The 17,155-nt window shown below is 52.7% G+C and overlaps 1 protein-coding gene across 3 annotated transcripts in view; it reads left to right on the top strand.

Annotated features, from left to right (window-relative positions):
- Window positions 1–6,880, top strand: part of ATAD1 (ATPase family AAA domain containing 1) — a 39,017-nt gene extending 32,137 nt beyond the window's left edge. For all 3 annotated transcript variants that reach the window (XM_043983797.1, XM_043983796.1, XM_043983798.1), the window contains exons 8-10: window positions 1,469–1,519; window positions 4,876–5,009; window positions 6,726–6,880. In XM_043983797.1, the coding sequence (XP_043839732.1) occupies window positions 1,469–1,519; window positions 4,876–5,009; window positions 6,726–6,846 (306 nt within the window). In that variant the 3' untranslated portion in view covers window positions 6,847–6,880. The remainder of the gene's footprint in view (window positions 1–1,468; window positions 1,520–4,875; window positions 5,010–6,725) is intronic.
- The last annotated feature ends 10,275 nt before the right edge of the window (window positions 6,881–17,155 follow it).

Genomic DNA, 17,155 nt, shown 5'->3' on the forward strand with positions numbered 1-17,155 from the left:
CCCAAGGAAAACAGGCATTTGCTGGCAGACATGTAAAGTACTTGGCTCCACGTGCAGAGAGAAGGAAACGTGGGTCAGAGCTGCAAGTCATAGTGTAGGTCTTTGAGAACAGGGCCAGAAACCAGTTGGGGCTTTCGCAGAGTAGTAAATAGGTAGGTAGGTAGTTAGGTAGGTAGCCCTTCTGAGTACCCTAATGGCTTGTCTCACCATGTCAGGAGGGATGGGGGCATGGGGGTGGGGCATGTGTCTGTTTCCTAATTAAACAGGACCATTAAGTGTGTTCTTATCGCATAACTAGGGGGTGAGAGTGGGGGAGCCCCTTCCTGAGCCCAAAGGTCCTTTTTTTTAACCTTCCACTCAAAGCCAAGTCCTCGGCTGCCATCCTGAGTGGGCCTGAGGTCCGGGTACAACAGGTGATTTTTTTAGACTCCTTTGATTTCACATCTATCATAGCTGATGCTGTCGGTGATAATGGGGGAAGAGATGAATTAGGGGGCTTCAAAGTAACAACCATCTGTGCCCCTGGTTTGGCAGATGCTCCACAAGGGGAGTTAACAGACCATTTCCTGCTAATAAGTGACGTTGTGCACAAACCCTTCTGCCGTGCTGTGCGGGGCACATTTGGGTCAAGCCTTAGGGAGTGCTGGGGGCTGTGGGTCCAGGGGGAGGTCGGAGGGTTTTGCTGTTTTTTCAGGGGGTAAGGATTTGTTGGAGGAGGTGAGATGACAGAAGCTTCCTCAATGCAAGACTCGCTTTCAGAAGTTCCTGGGCAATGGCTCCAGTCCTGTTTGGAACGGGACGCCCCATTTTAGCACCAACAGACTTCAAAGACCCCTCACGCAGCTGCACATGCATGGGGAAGCCAAGCTCACCAAGAGCTGCGGTGCCTTTGTCGTTGATCAGTCAGACCCTCCTGCATTGTGTGTGAGACCCAGATCGGGCCCTCCCCAGACGGCTGGCCTGCTGTCGCCCTGAAGCACGGGTCCGAATGCCACACTCGGGGGCGTCTGCATGCGCAGGTGCCTTGCAGGAGCTCGGGGCTCACAGGCTGGGAACCGCTCTCCAAGGGCCAAGTTTGACGTTGCCAGAGCTTCCTTTGGCCGGTGCTTGGTTTCATTTTACAGAGCATTTCACTAGAGCTGCCAAGAGGCACTTAGAACAGATTTGAGTTTGCTCTTTTCCTGGGACGCACCTTTTGGTTTTGGTTTTGGTGGAGCAGTGAGGGTTCAGTGACCTGCCCAGGGTCACACAGCTTGTGTCAAGTGTCTGAGGCTGGATTTGAACTCAGGTCTTCCCGAATCCAGGGCTGGTGCTTTATCCACCTAGCTGCCTTCGGGACACACCTTTTTGAGGTGCTAATTGGCAGTGTCCAAATCACGGGAGATTTGGAGGGAAGACAATAATGTTAAAGGAGCTCATTGGTGCTTTATACAAAACAGTGACTCGGTTATTCCATTTTTGTTACCAGGCTTTAAAACAGAGAGAGGCCATCCTGAAGCTGATCTTGAAGAATGAAAATGTAAGTAGAAAATTGTCCCTTTTACTGTGGCCTGTGTGGGGCTGTGGGTGCGACGACAGCCTTCTCTTCTCTGAAGGAGCTGGCTTCCCTGCTCGGGTCGGTTACCACACAAAATCTCAAAGGCTTCGGGATCCAGCTCCCGAATCTTTGTTTTCCACCCTGTGTGGTCCGCGAAAGCCTGTGGTTCCTGGGAAGGGCTTGAATGGAAGGCGGCAAAGGCTTCTGTCCTTGGGCTCACGGCCGAGTCAGGAGTGGCAGCCCTGGGGTGTTCTGGCAGAAGCATCCAGGACCCCCGACCCTGGGCTCAGGGCTCGTCTCTGCAAACCCAAGATCGAAGCTCTGGCCTTCTCTTTGAGTCCCCTCTAGCAGCTCTTGTAAGGTGGCCTCCTGCTCCAGTGGCATCATGGCTTTGGATGCCACCCCCAGACTACCTGGAGTGTTGGCTAAAACGGCTTTAGGACCAAAGGAGAGATGACGGTGTCATGGAGTGAGTTGGGGGGGGGGAATGTCAGGAGGACTGGGCTTCAGGTCCCATCTCTTAAGAGGGTGTGATCCTGGGCAAGTCCTTCCCCTCTGGGATGGCATGATAGTTCCGGCACTAATGGGGGAGGGAAGGTGCTCTTAAGGGCTCGGCAGGAAGAACAACTGATGGAGGGACGGGATCGGCAAGAGCGCGGGTTCTTACTGTTCTGGGACTCCATGGAGATGAGCGCTAAGCTTGTCCCGTAGGGGGAGGAGGTAGGCTGGCGCCTGAATTGGCTGGAGAATCGATCACTCTCTCTGGCCTCGGCTGGAGGCCAGAGGCTGCTGACGCTGCCCTTCGTATACTGCTGCGAGCTCTTGTGTTTGCTCAGATCACTTTGTAACTTGCTGCCTTTGAGGGCCTCTAGTCGTTTGTAGAGGGGCTGAGACTGTCCTAACCAACCTCATTTTAACCTGTCAGTACAGTGGATAAGCTCCTATAATCACAGCTTTGTGGAGTGCCCAGAGACGGTCACATTCCCAGGAAGCCTGAGGCCATTAAGAGAGCTTTGGAGTGTCCTGGTGCAGCCTGTCCCCTCCTGCTCCACTCGGGCCCAGCCCGTCATCCAGCCTCCCTGTCTCCGATGGAGTCTCAGACAAGCTCTTCAGGCCTGCTCTCCCAGGGACGATAGACGGGCTTGGCCTGCTCGGTGTTTCCTGTGTGCTGCTTCTGGATCTCTCCTGGAAGGTCCTGCGCTCTCTGGGCCTTGGGGCAGCTGGCACAGTGTGTGTTATCTGCAGATAAACCCTCAGGAGGAATCGCCTCGGACCCGGACCCTGGCCAGCACCTCGGACCAGCTGCCGTCACTGGTCATTGCCTCCCTGGTGCCCAGGAACTCGGCCTCTGGGTCCCTGACCCATCGCCCTTCCCTGTCAGCTTTCCGCACCCCCTGCTTTCTCACAGAGATCAGAAAGGAAGGCGGCCTCCCGACCCATGGGCCTCGTGCCAGCCAGGAGGCACCCCCTAAGAGCTTGCCATTGCTGTGCTACAAGACTAACGTGAAGTCTTTGTGAAGTGATCTGTCTGACTGAAGACCAGAGGGACGTGTTAGTGGGCCGTGGTGGCCGTGGGTGTGAAGTTCTAAGTGAGGGATCACCACAGGAGCTTGGCAGAGAAAGCGGTAGCCTCTGCTCTGCCCCCAGGCTGCCCGGCAAGAGGAGACTCAGTCATCTGGTGCAGCACTTCCTTTGGTGGACAAGGAGACGGATGGGCCTGGGATTTGGGCCTGCCCATGGGCGCTGGGGCCCTACCATGGCCTGCAGCCCCTCAATGCCCACGGGGCTCCCTCTTCCAATCTTTGCCATCCGCCTGACTCATGTGATGGTCCCCACTCTCAGGCTGTGGCCTTGCCCTGTGACCCTCTGAGGGTATAGGAAAGTGGAGCACCAGGATATGGGAGAACGTGCCGAAGGTGGGAGGGTCCCTTGTCCACCCTGTAGCCCAGGAGTCCACCCTTCAGTGTGGCCTGGTGGCTGCTCTGCGCAGGCCTCCTTGGCAGAACCCTCACGCCGGGGCCGCGGGGGTCGGCTCTTTGGCTCTTGGAACGGTGTCATTTGTAGTAGGTGAGGTGGGATCTGGGGGAGATTGTGCCTCCTTGCCCTGCCCTCAGATTTCCACAGGGCAGGATGGGGAGAGGGTCACCTTCCTCTTCTGTTCTCCAGAGGTACAAAGGCTCGTCACCAGACTGGCCCCAGACGATCAGGCATTTTTTTGGCCATAGCAACTTGTAAAAACTCTGCTGGATGAGGCAGGCGGGGGTGGGGGGGATGGTAGACAAAGGGCTAGACTTGACCCCAGTTCATATCCCGTCCCAGGCATTTGAGAGCTTTGTGACCCTGGGCAGGTCATGTAACCTCTGTCTGCCTCAGTCTCCCCTTTTAGAGAATGGGAATAATAATAGCGCTGACCTCTCAGGATTGTTGCGAGATGACACGAAATGCTATTGCTCAAGTGCTTAGCAAACCTCAGAGCACTCTCTTTAAATTCTAGCTGCAATTAAAATGATGACCACCGAGGCCAAGGAAATAATGAAGCATTCAGATACCAAAGTAACCCCTCTACCACGCCTCCCTTCGGACCACTGGGAAGTGCCTCATCTCCTAGATTTCCTTCTTTGTCCATTAGCACAGTTTACTGAGGCATCAGTTCTGACTGGGGGGGGGGGGCTGCAAAGGGAGACCTTTTTTGACCAGTCTCCTCTTGAAGGCCGCCTGGCATGGGGCTTCTTCAACTTTTCCGCTTGTGACCCCTCTTCACCCAAGGAGTTTTTACTCTACCTCGGGTATATAGGCATATCAATAGGTATACGTAATCTTTACTGTTGCCAAATTTTTCGTGACCCCCATTTTCAGTTTAAGAAGCTATGGTCTAGCAAACGCCAGAGGGCTGGCAGCCCACATTGATGGAAGGCCATCCGCATACCAATGACCTTTGGGTAATGTCCCAGCCAATAACAGTTCATCCCAAATCTGGCTGTTAAAATGGAATAAGGAGAAGTGGCGCTGCCTCCATGATGGGGTCAGCTGGACTGGGCCCGGTGGGAGGAGAGGCTGGTGCTGGCTTTGTTCTTACAGGAGGGCAGGAGTCGTGGGGCCTCGGGCCCTGGGGTAGAGAGAGCCAGGCCGAGGTGATGGCTGAGCACGGTCACACCCGCCCTGCTCCTCCGCTCCAGGTTTGTTAGGACATCTCCTGACACTTGGGAAGGTTTTCTTGATTGAGGCCAAACAGCAAAGCCAGGTCCGATAGAGTGGTTCTGCTCCTCCCCAAAGGTTACAGGGCTTTAACAGTGACCCCTGAAGCACCACTTGCTGACCGGCATCATTACCTGCTTTAGGTGGACAGGCACGTGGACCTGCTAGAAGTCGCCAAAGAAACCGACGGGTTCTCAGGAAGTGATCTGAAAGAAATGTGTCGGGACGCCGCCCTCCTGTGTGTCCGGGAGTATGTGAATTCTGCTTCAGAAGAAAGGTATGTGCCTGCGGGCGGCTCGCGCCGCCCGCCACCTGGCCCCAGGAAGCAGCAGTTTGCTCGCCTGCCTGTCATGGGGCTGACCTTATCCCAGGTGGCTGGCGTGTGTGGCTTCTGCCCCCCGGAGGCCCATCGCAGCCCATATTCTTGAGTCCGGTGACCCAAGGAGGCTGAGAAGTGACCCAGTGAGAGTCAGGACCAACCACAGCTGGGAAGTGCAGCCCCTGCACCTTCAGTGCTGGAGATCTGGAGCCGGGCACTCTGTCTGGCGGCCAGGCTGCTGACCAGCAGAGGTTCTCCGAGCTTTGTGAAGCCCCAGGTTGAGGCCACTTTTCTCAGCATCCCCGGTGGTCTGTTGTGTTTCGCCTAAGGGCAGTATTTTTGTTTAACACAAAGATGGGGACTTTGAAGAGGATCCAAGCTGACCCTCCCCTGCTGGCAGGCCCCATCACCCTGGGTTGGGCTGGTCCCTGGAAGGTTTCTCTGTCTTCCCCTCCCCTCCCCCCGCCCAACCTGTCCCTGTGAAGTTTCAGGCTGTGGAGTGTGGGCTATGCTTAGGCTCAAGGGGTGAAAAGGATTCACAACTACATGTCCCCCAGTTCATCACAGCAGCAGACTCAGTGTGACTGTGAGCTTGAAAAGCTGGTTTTGTCCAAGCTTATCAGGGCAACGAACTCCTGGCTGTGTATGCTCCAGGAATCCCCCCAAGCTTGGCGCTGGTGCGGTGCCGGCCCTGGGTGCGAGCCCTTTCAGAGAGAATGTCTGGGTTCTGTGCACATTTTGGGTCCCCCAGGAAGGCTGTCAGTGACTCCGGGTATCTGGGCCTCATTCTCAGTGATCCTGGTTTGCTGATGGTGCAGCCCCTTGAATATAGTGTCCTGCCCTCCCAGAGCTAAAGATGTTCACAAAAGCTGCCCGCTCTTCCAACCAGTGGTTTCACATACACACCAGCTTGGGCACCGTTGACCCAACTGTCGAGGAGCCCAGGAGGGAAGGGTGATGGTGCCAAGCAGCTGAATCCTCGGCAGCTGCAGCGGGGCCTTCCTGTCACCAGCTCACATCCTGGGGGAGACTTAATGTTGTACAAGGCTGCACTTTTCTCAGTATTTATTTGTTTTGTTTTGTTTTTGGTGAGGCAATTGGGGTTAAGTAACTTGCCCAGGGTCACACAGTCAGTAAGTGTCAAGTGTCTGAGGCCAGATTTGAACTCAGGTCGTCCTGAATCCAGGGCCGGTGCTCTATCCACTGCACCACCTAGCTGCCCCCACTTTTCTCAGTATTAAATCATGAGCAAGAGAAAAGACTTGTACTAGAAGCAATAATTTTAATACTAGTTAAGAACGGATCTTGGTTAAACTATAAAAAGAAAAAGAAAATTACCACACACAGCATGTAATGACATCTGTAGCGAGAATTTGAGGTTCTTTTCAGTTTAACCAATGTTTTAAAATTCATACTGGTCTTTGTGAGAGCAACATGTTTGACTTCTTGGTTGCCATTTCATTCCCATTTGGGTGAATTAACCTTCTAACATGGTTGTAGGGAAGGCTTGTCCTCTGGGAGTGGAATAGGTGGCATCTATTGTGTCTCACACCTCCCAGAAGCCCTTAGCCCCCAGGCACCTGGGTGAGGGTCCAGTCTCCTGGGGCTCCCTGTGGATGGCGTTGGGCCCTTGGAACATCTCCTGAATGCTTTGGGTTTTTGTTTGGCTTTTAGTCGTGATGAAGATGAAATTCGGCCAGTGCAACAGCAAGACCTGCATCGAGCAATTGAGAAGATGAAGAAATCAAAGGATGCCGCTTTTCAGAATGTTTTAACCCACGTTTGTTTAGATTAAGAGTAAAGGTCATTTGTTTGTATGGTTCACTGTGCGGTTTGGTGGCGTGTCCTCTTGGCACTGAGTGGAGGTAGATGGGGAGGAGGGCGTGCTCTTAGCAATGACTGGTGATGATGGGCCTGTGGCATTGGGCTTATCCTCTGAATTCTAAGTTATTGAGTGGCTGTAGTTGTATGAGTGACATGACCTCTGCCCAAGACCATAAGCAACTGTTGAGTTTAGCCTGCAAGGGAAGGGGTGCTTGTGTTGGGTCTCTTTGGCTCCCAGGGGCAGCCTCTTGGGTCACTGGGGAAGAAAAGGACAGATAAGTGCTTGTGCCTGTATATAGTTATGAGAGTGTGTGACTCTGTGTGTGTGTGTGTGTGTGTGTGTGTGTGTGAGAGAGAGAGAGAGAGAGAGAGAGACACATTTTATATTGACTTTCTTTTGGAGAAATTTTTTTTTTTTTTTAGTGAGGCAATGGGGGTTAAGTGACTTGCCCAGGGTCACACAGCTAGTAAGTGTCAAGTGTCTGAGGCCGGATTTGAACTCAGGTACTCCTGACTCCAGGGCCAGTGCTCTATCTACTGTGCCACCTAGCTGCCCCCTTTTGGAGAAATTTGAATACAGAATCTTTTTTTTTTTAAATCCAGCCACTGAATCAAATGGCACCAAACTCTGTAGAGAGGAATTAAGTTTCCAGTTCCTTTTTCAGGGCACACCACATCCATTGTTTTCCAGTTGAATTTCTCCATGGTTTTAGCTGTTGTTGGTGGAGCACAGAGTAGCTGGCAGTTGGGTTCAAGATTTCAGCAATCTTAACCCACATAAGCAGATGTGATCCTGTTCTGCACTGTTAGGATGGCCAGATGTAACTGACTGCTCTGTGATCTGTGTATAAAATAGCAGATGGAACCGAGCCATTGAGGAAATGTGTCCCTGGGCCTCAGCGGGTTTGGCACTGGGACGAGGGATGCCGCTTGAATCTCCGCTTCGCTTTAAACAAAGGGGGATTGGCCACGTTCTCCCCCCCATGAGCTTGTTGGAAATCTTCAGTGCCATTTAATACAAGTCCCCAGTTAATGTATGACTCTTTGGACATTTCTTCATCCAGTGCAACAGAAGTTTTTCTGTGGCAAAACAGTGATTTTTTTTTAATGGTTTCAAGTTATCTTTTCTTTGATTATGGGCAAATAGAATTTACTGAACAGAATTGAAATGACTTAGCATAAGTCAAAAATGGCTAGGGATGTTAAATATTGTGCTGAAAGGTTTCCTTTTGTAACTTTACATTTTTTATTTTCTTAGAGCATTGTTATAAATTGTACACTTAGGCAAGTGCAGATTTCCAAGTCTCTCTGGAGTCTGCTTTGATGCCAGGTGGATTATTTGTACAGAAAATTCTCTCTCTGTTGTCCATAATTCTACTGCTTCCATTTTTTTTTTTTTTTAGCTTCAGTCTGTGCATTGTCAATACCTGCGGTCATTAGACCCTAATTCTGGCACTGCCCAGGCCTGACACACCTTCCCAAATATCCAAGAGTAAATTATGTCCACCGTTTCTGGCAAATCAATGCCCTTCGTTCATGGGTTGCTTGGTCTTTTTCTGTTAACTGGAATATTTGATTAATTAGAATACCTCATGCTGGATAAGAGAATTTACTGTGTGTCACTTAGGTTTCAGAGTGTGGGGTAAAGAGGTTTGTGTGGAGAAAATGATGGAGAACGAAGCCAGTTGTAAAAAGGTCATTACAGATGTGATGGACAATCCATCACATGCTACAAGACACCAAAATAAGGAGTTTCATCTCAAGCTGATGAGCACTGTGCTACACTATTATTTTGTAAATGTATAATAAAGGGTCCCTGATCATTGAGACTTTCTCCACCCACTGTGTGGTCTCCTGTATCAGTTCTTCAAAAGCTATCCAGTGGCGGGCACTTTGAGCCTGGGGGGTGAAGGGTTCTAACCTGTGGTCTGGAGGCTACAGCCTCAGAACATTCTCTTTTGATGCAGGATTGGAATAAGCCACTTGGAGATAAAACATCTCATGGCCCACAGGCAGCCTCTGGGACTGAGAAGAGACAGGGTCGGGGCCTGGCAGACAGCCACACTCCTGGCTGATTGGGGGCATCTGGACTGCTGCTCACGTGGCCAATGCTCTGGGTTGTTCCCAGGACCCAGGCCGCCCCTGGCATCCCTTGGGAGCTCAGAGCCAGCTCAGAAGGCTCCCACCCATTTTGGGCAGTTGCCCCACAAGGCCAAGGACAAGCTTGTTGCTTAGCTGCAGCCTCAGGTCAAGTCCAGAGTCGCTCAGAGACCCTTCCCCAATGCCCAAGAACTGATGGTAATGGCAGGGGGTGTTGAGGGGTCACCTCGAGACTTTGTGGTCACTAACCAGTCTCTGTGCCTCCTAGAGCTGGCCCTGGGAAAAGATGGCAACCTCTGGGTGAGCCTCAGCAAAGGGAGTGGCAAGGCCCTAGCACCAGTCTGGGGGCTGGCCGCTTTAGGACTGACCATGGGGCTACTTTTGTTCTCAGGCGGTGCCAAGCATACGAGCATCCTCCTTGTTTTTCAGTTGCTCTCAACAAACACTGAATAGACTGACTCAGGGAAGTTGGGGAGACCTGGATTCCAGTCTTGCCTTGGCTACGCTACAGTCAAGTGATGACAGGCTAGTCCCCTCACCCCCCAGTGCTCCCAGGCCCCTCTAAGACTGTTAAGGACAGGCAAGTTGCCTGTCTGCCTCTGTAGACAGAGCTTCCATTGCAGAAGAATCTCTCTAGAGGACATTCGAGTCTAGACACAAGCAGAATTGTCCCATCCATGCTGGCTCTCTTTTGGTCCTGCCTGGTAGCCCCTCCAGTCTCTGACAGGGCTCTGCACTCAGCACTAAAGAATGTTAGGGGTGGGGAGGGCATGGATTATCGGGTCTGGCCCCTTCGTTTGACAGGGGGAGATGACCAGAGGGGATTGTTTGGCATCAGAGGGCCTGCTACTGCCCCCTGCTTCCTCAGCTGGGAAGGGAAGGGATTGGACGTGGTGATGCATGAGGTCTCCTCGTGTGTATACAGCTGAGACCCACGACAGGACTGTGGTATCGTGGAGAATTATGACACAGAGGTGTGACCTGGCTCGCTGGCCAGCTGTCCAGACATCCTCTGGTGGCCTGAGGGGCAGGGCGGCGGACACCCCATACTGGGAAGGAGTAACCCTGCCCCTGTCAGTCCTGCTTCCCCTGTGTCTGTTCCAGGCCTGGCCATCAGAGCAGCAGAGCCTGCTGTGCCGGGGCTGGGTGGACGTGAGGCCACAGGGCCCTCGCTGGCCCCACTTTTCTTTCTGGGGAGGAGGCAGTGAGTGGGTGCTAGGCAGGATCCTTGGCCTCAGGGCCCCGGGAACCTGGGGGACGGTCAGTGTGTGTGATGGACAGAAGCTCCTATAGGAAGAATCAGGTGGAGGTGTGCATGTGACAGGAGCCTGACCCTACAGGGCTGCTGGACCCCATTCTCCGGGGGAGGAGCTGGGAGCCCAGAGGGCAGGGTGAGCTCCCTGTGATTGACCCAGCCTATTTCCTGACTGCTCAGTACAGCGTGATGGGCCCTGCTATGTGACAGGCACCACGCTGTTACCCTGGGGTGTCCTGCCTTGTGGCTGGAGGGGACCCTTGGTATGTGTTGCTGCTGATCACGGGTGTGTTGGGAAGGGGGCACATGGAGCAGACCCAGGGCCAGCCCATGCCGGGAGCAGCAAGGGATAACCGGGTCCCAGATGAGGTGCTGAGCCGGCCCATCCCATGTCTGCCTGGTGCCCACGGCTACTGGCTGCGTGCGGGGCCTTCTCCTTTGGGTCAGCGTTCATGATCCAGGGCCGGGGCTTCTCGCTTATCACTTTGAAATTAAACCACTTCCTTCGGCGGAGAGGATGCCTTGGGTTTGGCCGAGGACCCAGGCTACAGGCTCGGTCGCCAGCCTGAGCCAGTCCCCTCTGTGGTCAGGTGTGGACTCTGGGCAAGCTCTGTGGTGACGTGCACTCCCCATTTCTGTGATCCCCCATTCCCTCTGGGGAAGTTTGTTGGGAGGAAAAGCTTCCCTTCTGACTTGTGGACAAGCGGACGATCCTAACCCTAACCCTAACCCTAACCCTAATTTCTCTGGCATTTGTCTAAATGCCAGTGAGGCAAACGAGGCCTTGCGAATCCCTCTGTGTTGGGATCCCCACCTTAGTTCTGGGAGTGCCCCGGATAAGGGGAGGGGCCTTGTTTCTCCTGGGCGGGGGGGGGTTGGTGCTGTTGGGGCAGGACAAGGTCTCATTTCTTCATCTGTCAAAAGCAGGGATTTGGGCCTGGGGATCCCTGGGGTCCACACAGGCCCCCTAGTCTAAGCGAGGCCCGACATGTCGCATGCCTAGCAGGGGGTCACTTGAAGACCCAAAGTGGGAAGAGAACAAGCATTTATTAAGCACCAACTGCATGCTGGGCCCTGTGCTCTAGAGTTCATCTTTACAACTCTGGGGGGTGGGTGCCAGAATTGTTCCCATTTTATAGCTGAGGAAACTGAGTCAGGCAGTGGTGAAGCAACTTGCGAGTGAGGGTATGAGGCTGGATTTGAGCTCGGATCTCGGCTTCCCAGGCCAGCACTCTCCATTGCATCACTCACTTTGGAATGGCTTTGGTTCTTAGGAAGTTCTTCCTTACTGTGAGTGAGCCTAAATCTGTATTTGAAACTCCCACTGGCTATTGCTCCTCCTCCTGCCTTCTGAACACAAGCAGACCTAGGCCCACCCCAAGCTGCCGCCCGCTGCCCCCAAGTCTTCCCTTGTCTGAACCAAACAAGCCCGACTTTTTATGCCCATCCACTACAGCCCGACGCCCAAGGACCCCTTCTTCCTGACTGCCTGTCCTCCCAAGCTGCAGCAGGCACTGAGAACGGGATGGGCTGTTTCCCCTGGGTCTGACCCATAGTGGAGCCCAGCCGTGGCCCCCATTATCCTCATCATTAGCCGTCTGGTAGCTTCCCCGCTTCTCCCTGGGCTTAGTGACCAGAGTCCACTCCTATTCCCTCTGGTGCCCTCAGGGCTGTCCTGCTTCATGGGGTTAAAGCCTTGTGCAACTGCTTCAGAAATCACCTTGTGAACTCTCATGGAACAGGATTCTTTTGTCTCCCATGCATTTTATCTGAGCCTTCTGAAGGGGTCCTTAGGCTTCACCAGAGATGGCCAGAGGGGTCCAGGAAACAGTAAGGGATCCATGGCGGCGTCTTCCATCAGCACACATCACAGCCTTTCAAGTCAAATTGTCCCTAAGCATTTATCAAGCACCTGCTGGATGCCACGTGCCATGTTAAGCATTGGGAATACGGAGAAACGAACCTGGTGTCAGGCCTTCCTCAAGCACCGACTGTGTACCAAACCCTCAGGGACACAAAGACAAAAGACAGCCCTTGCTCTCCCTGTCTAATGAGAGAGAGAACCCACCCCCAACTGTGTGCAAACAAGGCGTCCATGGGATGAACTGGAGATAACCACAGAGGGAAAGCTTCTTGAAGAGTCTGGGGAGATACGGACCATGAGCACTCACGCTGTTGAGTAGGATGAAGGACTCCTGCCCAGCACCGGCCCTTCCAGTGATCAGATCTCCTCCCAGGGCATCGGGGTCAGGTACCTGCTAATCAGTGTATGTGACTCACCAATATTGTGTTCTTCTAAGTCCTACTGGAAGTCAGGCGTGAGATTAGACTTCCCCGCGGCTGTGTGCTCTTTGCCCCATGAACACCCCATGTTTACCTGCTCTATGTGCTGTTCGGTACACTTTCCTTTTTTTTTTTTTAAAGTGAGGCAATTGGGGTTAAGTGACTTGCCCAGGGTCACACAGCTAGTAAGTGTTAAGTGTCTGAGGCCGGATTTGAACTCAGGTCCTCCTGACTCCAGGGCCGGTGCTCTATCCACTGCGCCATCTAGCTGCCCCTGTTCAGTACACTTTCATGCAAAAGCACAGGCCGGGGGTCGCTTCAAGACAAGATCTCAAGGGTTGCCTTTAAATGGAAGCCGATCTGCCACCACCATCTTGTTGGGTCCCTTCCCACTCTCAGACCTGCGGTGCGGTGCGTTGATTCCAGGCAAAGTGACCACCTGGACCTCCCTGAGGGGCTGACCCGCTTCCCCAATCAGTTTTAGGTTCTTACTGATCCCATGTCTCTCGCATCTGTTTTCCTGGGTCTTTGCCACCCCCTTAGTTCAGGGGCTCTTCACCCCTCAGTGAACTATGGCCTGGCCTCCCTTCTCACCAACCCATCCTTGCCTTACCTGCCAAAGCAATGCCCCTGGAGCTCAGGCCTGGCCACTTCACACCCCTGCTCAAGAAGATCCTGTGGTTCCCTATTGACTCTCGGACCCTTCTTTTTTTTTTTTTTACACGGAAATGATTTTATTAATAAAGATGTTAAATGTGTCCATAACCAATTTAAGGACAAAGCCCTTTTAACCTCAGTAATTACTGCACTAAAACAGGAGCAGATTTGACAGCCTTATTCACAACTACAATAATAGTTTACAAAGCTTTTCATTAAAATTTCCTCTGTTTAGTCCTCCTCTGCCTCCCATTGCATGGGTCACCCCTCTCTGTCGATTAAATTGACGACCCCGGGGGCAGCTAGGTGGCGCAGTGGATAGAGCACCGGCCCTGGATTCAGGAGGACCTGAGTTCAAATCCGGCCTCAGACACTTAACACTTACTAGCTGTGTGACCCTGGGCAAGTCACTTAGCCCCCATTGCCCTGCAAAAAAAAAAAAGTTAATGTTTTTGTATCCCCAGAATCTGACCTTGTGCCAGACCCTCTCACACTAAAAGGTTGTTTTTCCTTCGTTCTCGAAGAGGACCATGAAATCATGCAGTGCTTGGATTTCAATGAGGGAGGACTGTGCAGTCAGCAGCCTCCCTCTTTCCCAGAGCCATCTGGGTCCAGTGGCAAGAGATACAACAGGATGCCTAGAGATGGCCCTGGATGTTTTTTAAGGCAACTGGGGTTAAGTGACTTTCCCAGAGTCACACAACCAGTAAGTCAGTGTCTGAGATGAGATTTGAAGTCAAATCCTCCCAGCGTCTGGGCCAGTGCTCTAACCACTCTGCTCACTCTTAAAATGTGGGTGTTTAGGGGCAGCTAGATGGCGCAGTGGATAGAGCACCGGCCCTGGAGTCAGGAGTACCTGAGTTCAAATCCGGCCTCAGACACTTAATACTTACTAGCTGTGTGACTCTGGGCAAGTCACTTAACCCCAATTGCCTCACTAAAAAAAAAAAAAATGTGGGTGTTTGCCCCTGGCTGTGAGGGAAAGGGCCCTGTTCTTGGATCAGAGGATCTGAGTTTGAATCCAGTCCCGGTCACAGACTTCCTGGGTGACCTCAGGCAAATCCCTTCTCTCTGAGCTGCAGGGCCTGCACCTGTAAGGGGACCTCTAAGGATCCTTTCGGTCCTAAATCTGTGTTCCCATGAAATCTCCATTCAGTGCCTCGGGGAACCCTTCCTACTCCCCCCCATGCATCCTTCCCCGTCTTCCGCTTATGGGGGTCAGAGGGCAGAAGTGAGAATTGACTGGCTTTCAGCAGAACTGCCCTCCCTGCCACAGGCCTTGGGATTAGGCCTATCTTAATTCCAATTGGTATGAGCAATTAACTACAGGGTGACTCACTTTCCCCACACCAACTAGGGAAATCCTGTAGGTAGAGGAAGTCACGTGGCTTCTCTGCCCCCTCTTCTGACCCGGAGCCATGGGTCAGTAGGTGTGCCCTGAGCCCATGCCGGTCTCTCTCAGGGTGAACTCAAGCTCCCGGATATTCAGGCTGTTACAAGAATTTACCTTTTCCTTCCAACATAGGGTCTTCTTGGCACAAAACAACTTGCGTAGGTCATGTTTTCCTTCTAGAGTGTGTCAGCAGTATTTCTGCATATGAAGTGAATTATTAATTTAATAGGCTATTAAGGTGATTAATCTAAGCTGAGCTGGGCTGAACTTTACCATTGTGTTATCTCGGAGAAGGGTTGGCTAAATTAATGCGGTGGAAAACCAGATTGGAGAGGTGGGGTGGGGGGTAATCTGCTGAAAAAAGGCCCCACCCTGAGGAGTTCTGCAGATTTGTTTGTTTGTATACAAATAGTGCGGGGCTGTTCTTTACTTGAAGGTTCTTCTGCCTCAGCCACAAGCCCACACCCAACTCAGTCCCCACCACCTGGGGAAACTGGGAGTTTTTAAATAAACCAGGCTATTTTTCCCGAGGGGGGGGGGGCAGTGAGGATTAAGTGACTTGTCCAGGATCACAGCTAGTAAGTGTCAAGTGTCTGAGGTCGGATTTGAACTTGGGTTCTCCAGAATTCAGGGCTGGTATTTTATCCACTTTGCCACCTAGCCGCCCCCTAAACCAGGCTTTTTATTAATCCTGCCTCCTGGCCCTTCTCATGGTTAGTTCAGTCACGTTAAACTTCATTTTGACAAATACAACAATCAAAGCTTCCTGGGGCCCCATCACTTTCTACAAATAATTAATTATATGGGAGAGTCGGGGTGGGGGAAGGGGTGTCACTGGAATGTAGGACTGGAAAAAAGTCCTCAGGGAAAACAAATGAAAGAGACACACACACACACACACACACACACACTCTGCTGGTGTCCTGCCTGTCATCAGTCTGGAGGCCCAGGGAGCTGCACCTCCTTGGGAAGCCCAGACAAGTTAAGTGACTTGCCTAGATCCACACAGCTCATAAAGTGTGAGGCAGAATTTGGACCAGGGTCTTCCTGCTGCCATGTCCAGCTCCCTATCCATGAGGCGGTACCGCCTCTCACAGGAGGTGTCTGGGAACCCAAGGAAGGCCCTCAGCACATGATTTATGGGAAGATGCAGGATGGGCATTGAGCTGCCCTGTTGGAAGGAGTGGAAATCAGTGTGAAAGAATGGTAAGGAACCTCAGGGACTGCTGGCCAGAAAGCACACACAAAAGAAATTGGGGAAGGGACCAACCACATGTCCTTGGAAGGCGGGAAGCAGGCCCCATCCAGCCATCCATTCTCTCCCCATTGGCCCATTGCACAGATCAATTCTGCTCTTCACATGTGGTATGGGGAATGTGCCCCGCTCAGGGCTTGTTTTCCCATCTGGACAATGAGTCGTTATCTGTCCTTCCTTCTCCAAAAGCACCATGACATCCAGAGGTGATGGCATGACTTATAGTGAATTGGATGGATTTAAGTGAGGCAGGGCTGCACAAGGTCACCAGCCTCACCCTCTCCTCTGGAGCCATCTGGGTCCTGGATGATGTAAGGCAATCAGGGTTAAGTGACTTGCTCAAGGTCACACAGCTAGTAAGTGTCTGATGTAGGATTTGAACTCCTGACTCCAGGGCCAGCGCTCTATCCACTGAGTCACCTAGCTGCCCAATGAGTTGGTTGGGCTGGATGTTTACCAACATCTCTACAAACTCTCAGTGCTGTGCTTGCAGGGTGTCGCCCCTAATTGGGAGCTTCTGAGCAGCTAGGTGCTCCCCCCAGCTGCCGGGCGGCCCCCCACCCCAGCCTCCTCCCCAGCCACCAGGTACCCCTCCCAGCCCCCCCCCCCAAACCACACAAACACGAAGCCACTGCTGCATTCTCCCCTCCCAGGCCTGGCCTTCTGCTTCGTGATTTGTAGACCAGAAGGTGAGTCCAGCAAGGCCAAGCATAGGCAGAAAGTGGGCTTCCATCACCCTGGCCAGGGGTGAGGGTGCCCAGGGCCCCCTCTTGGACCAGTGGAGGAAGGAGCAGCAAAACGGCAGAAATCATGGTCGTCCTTCTTAGGGAGCCTGGGAGAGCCAAGGCCAGGGGCTCTGATCTTGCCTCCAGTCCTTATCAGGGGCCACTGAGGCCACAGGCCAGCCACAATAGGCCAGCCTGTCGTCTTCTTTTTTTTTTGGTTAGTGAGGCAATTGGGGTTAAGTGACTTGCCCAGGGTCACACAGCTAGTAAGTGTTAAGTGTCTGAGGCCGGATTTGAACTCAGGTCCTCCTGACTCCAGGGCTGGTGCTCTATCTACTGCACCATGTAGCTGCCCCCAGCCTGTCTCTTCATCTGTGAAGTGGGGTTCGTGGGGACAATGGGAGCTGCCAGACATGCTGGGTGTGAGTCAGAAATGCCGGCTTTGTTGGACCCCAGGTGTAAGCTGTTATCAGGAGGAGGGGGCCGTGTACTGGGCCAGGAGGTCAACGTGGGGGTCCTGGCTCTCTTAGTGGCTTTCTTTGATTCTCCTCTCCCATGGCATGGGAAGGTCACTTTTGTCTTGGTATCCCTAGTGTTTAGTACAATGTCTAA

Source organism: Dromiciops gliroides, chromosome 2 (assembly GCF_019393635.1).
Source record: "Dromiciops gliroides isolate mDroGli1 chromosome 2, mDroGli1.pri, whole genome shotgun sequence".
In the NCBI taxonomy this organism is placed as follows: Eukaryota; Metazoa; Chordata; class Mammalia; order Microbiotheria; family Microbiotheriidae; genus Dromiciops; species Dromiciops gliroides.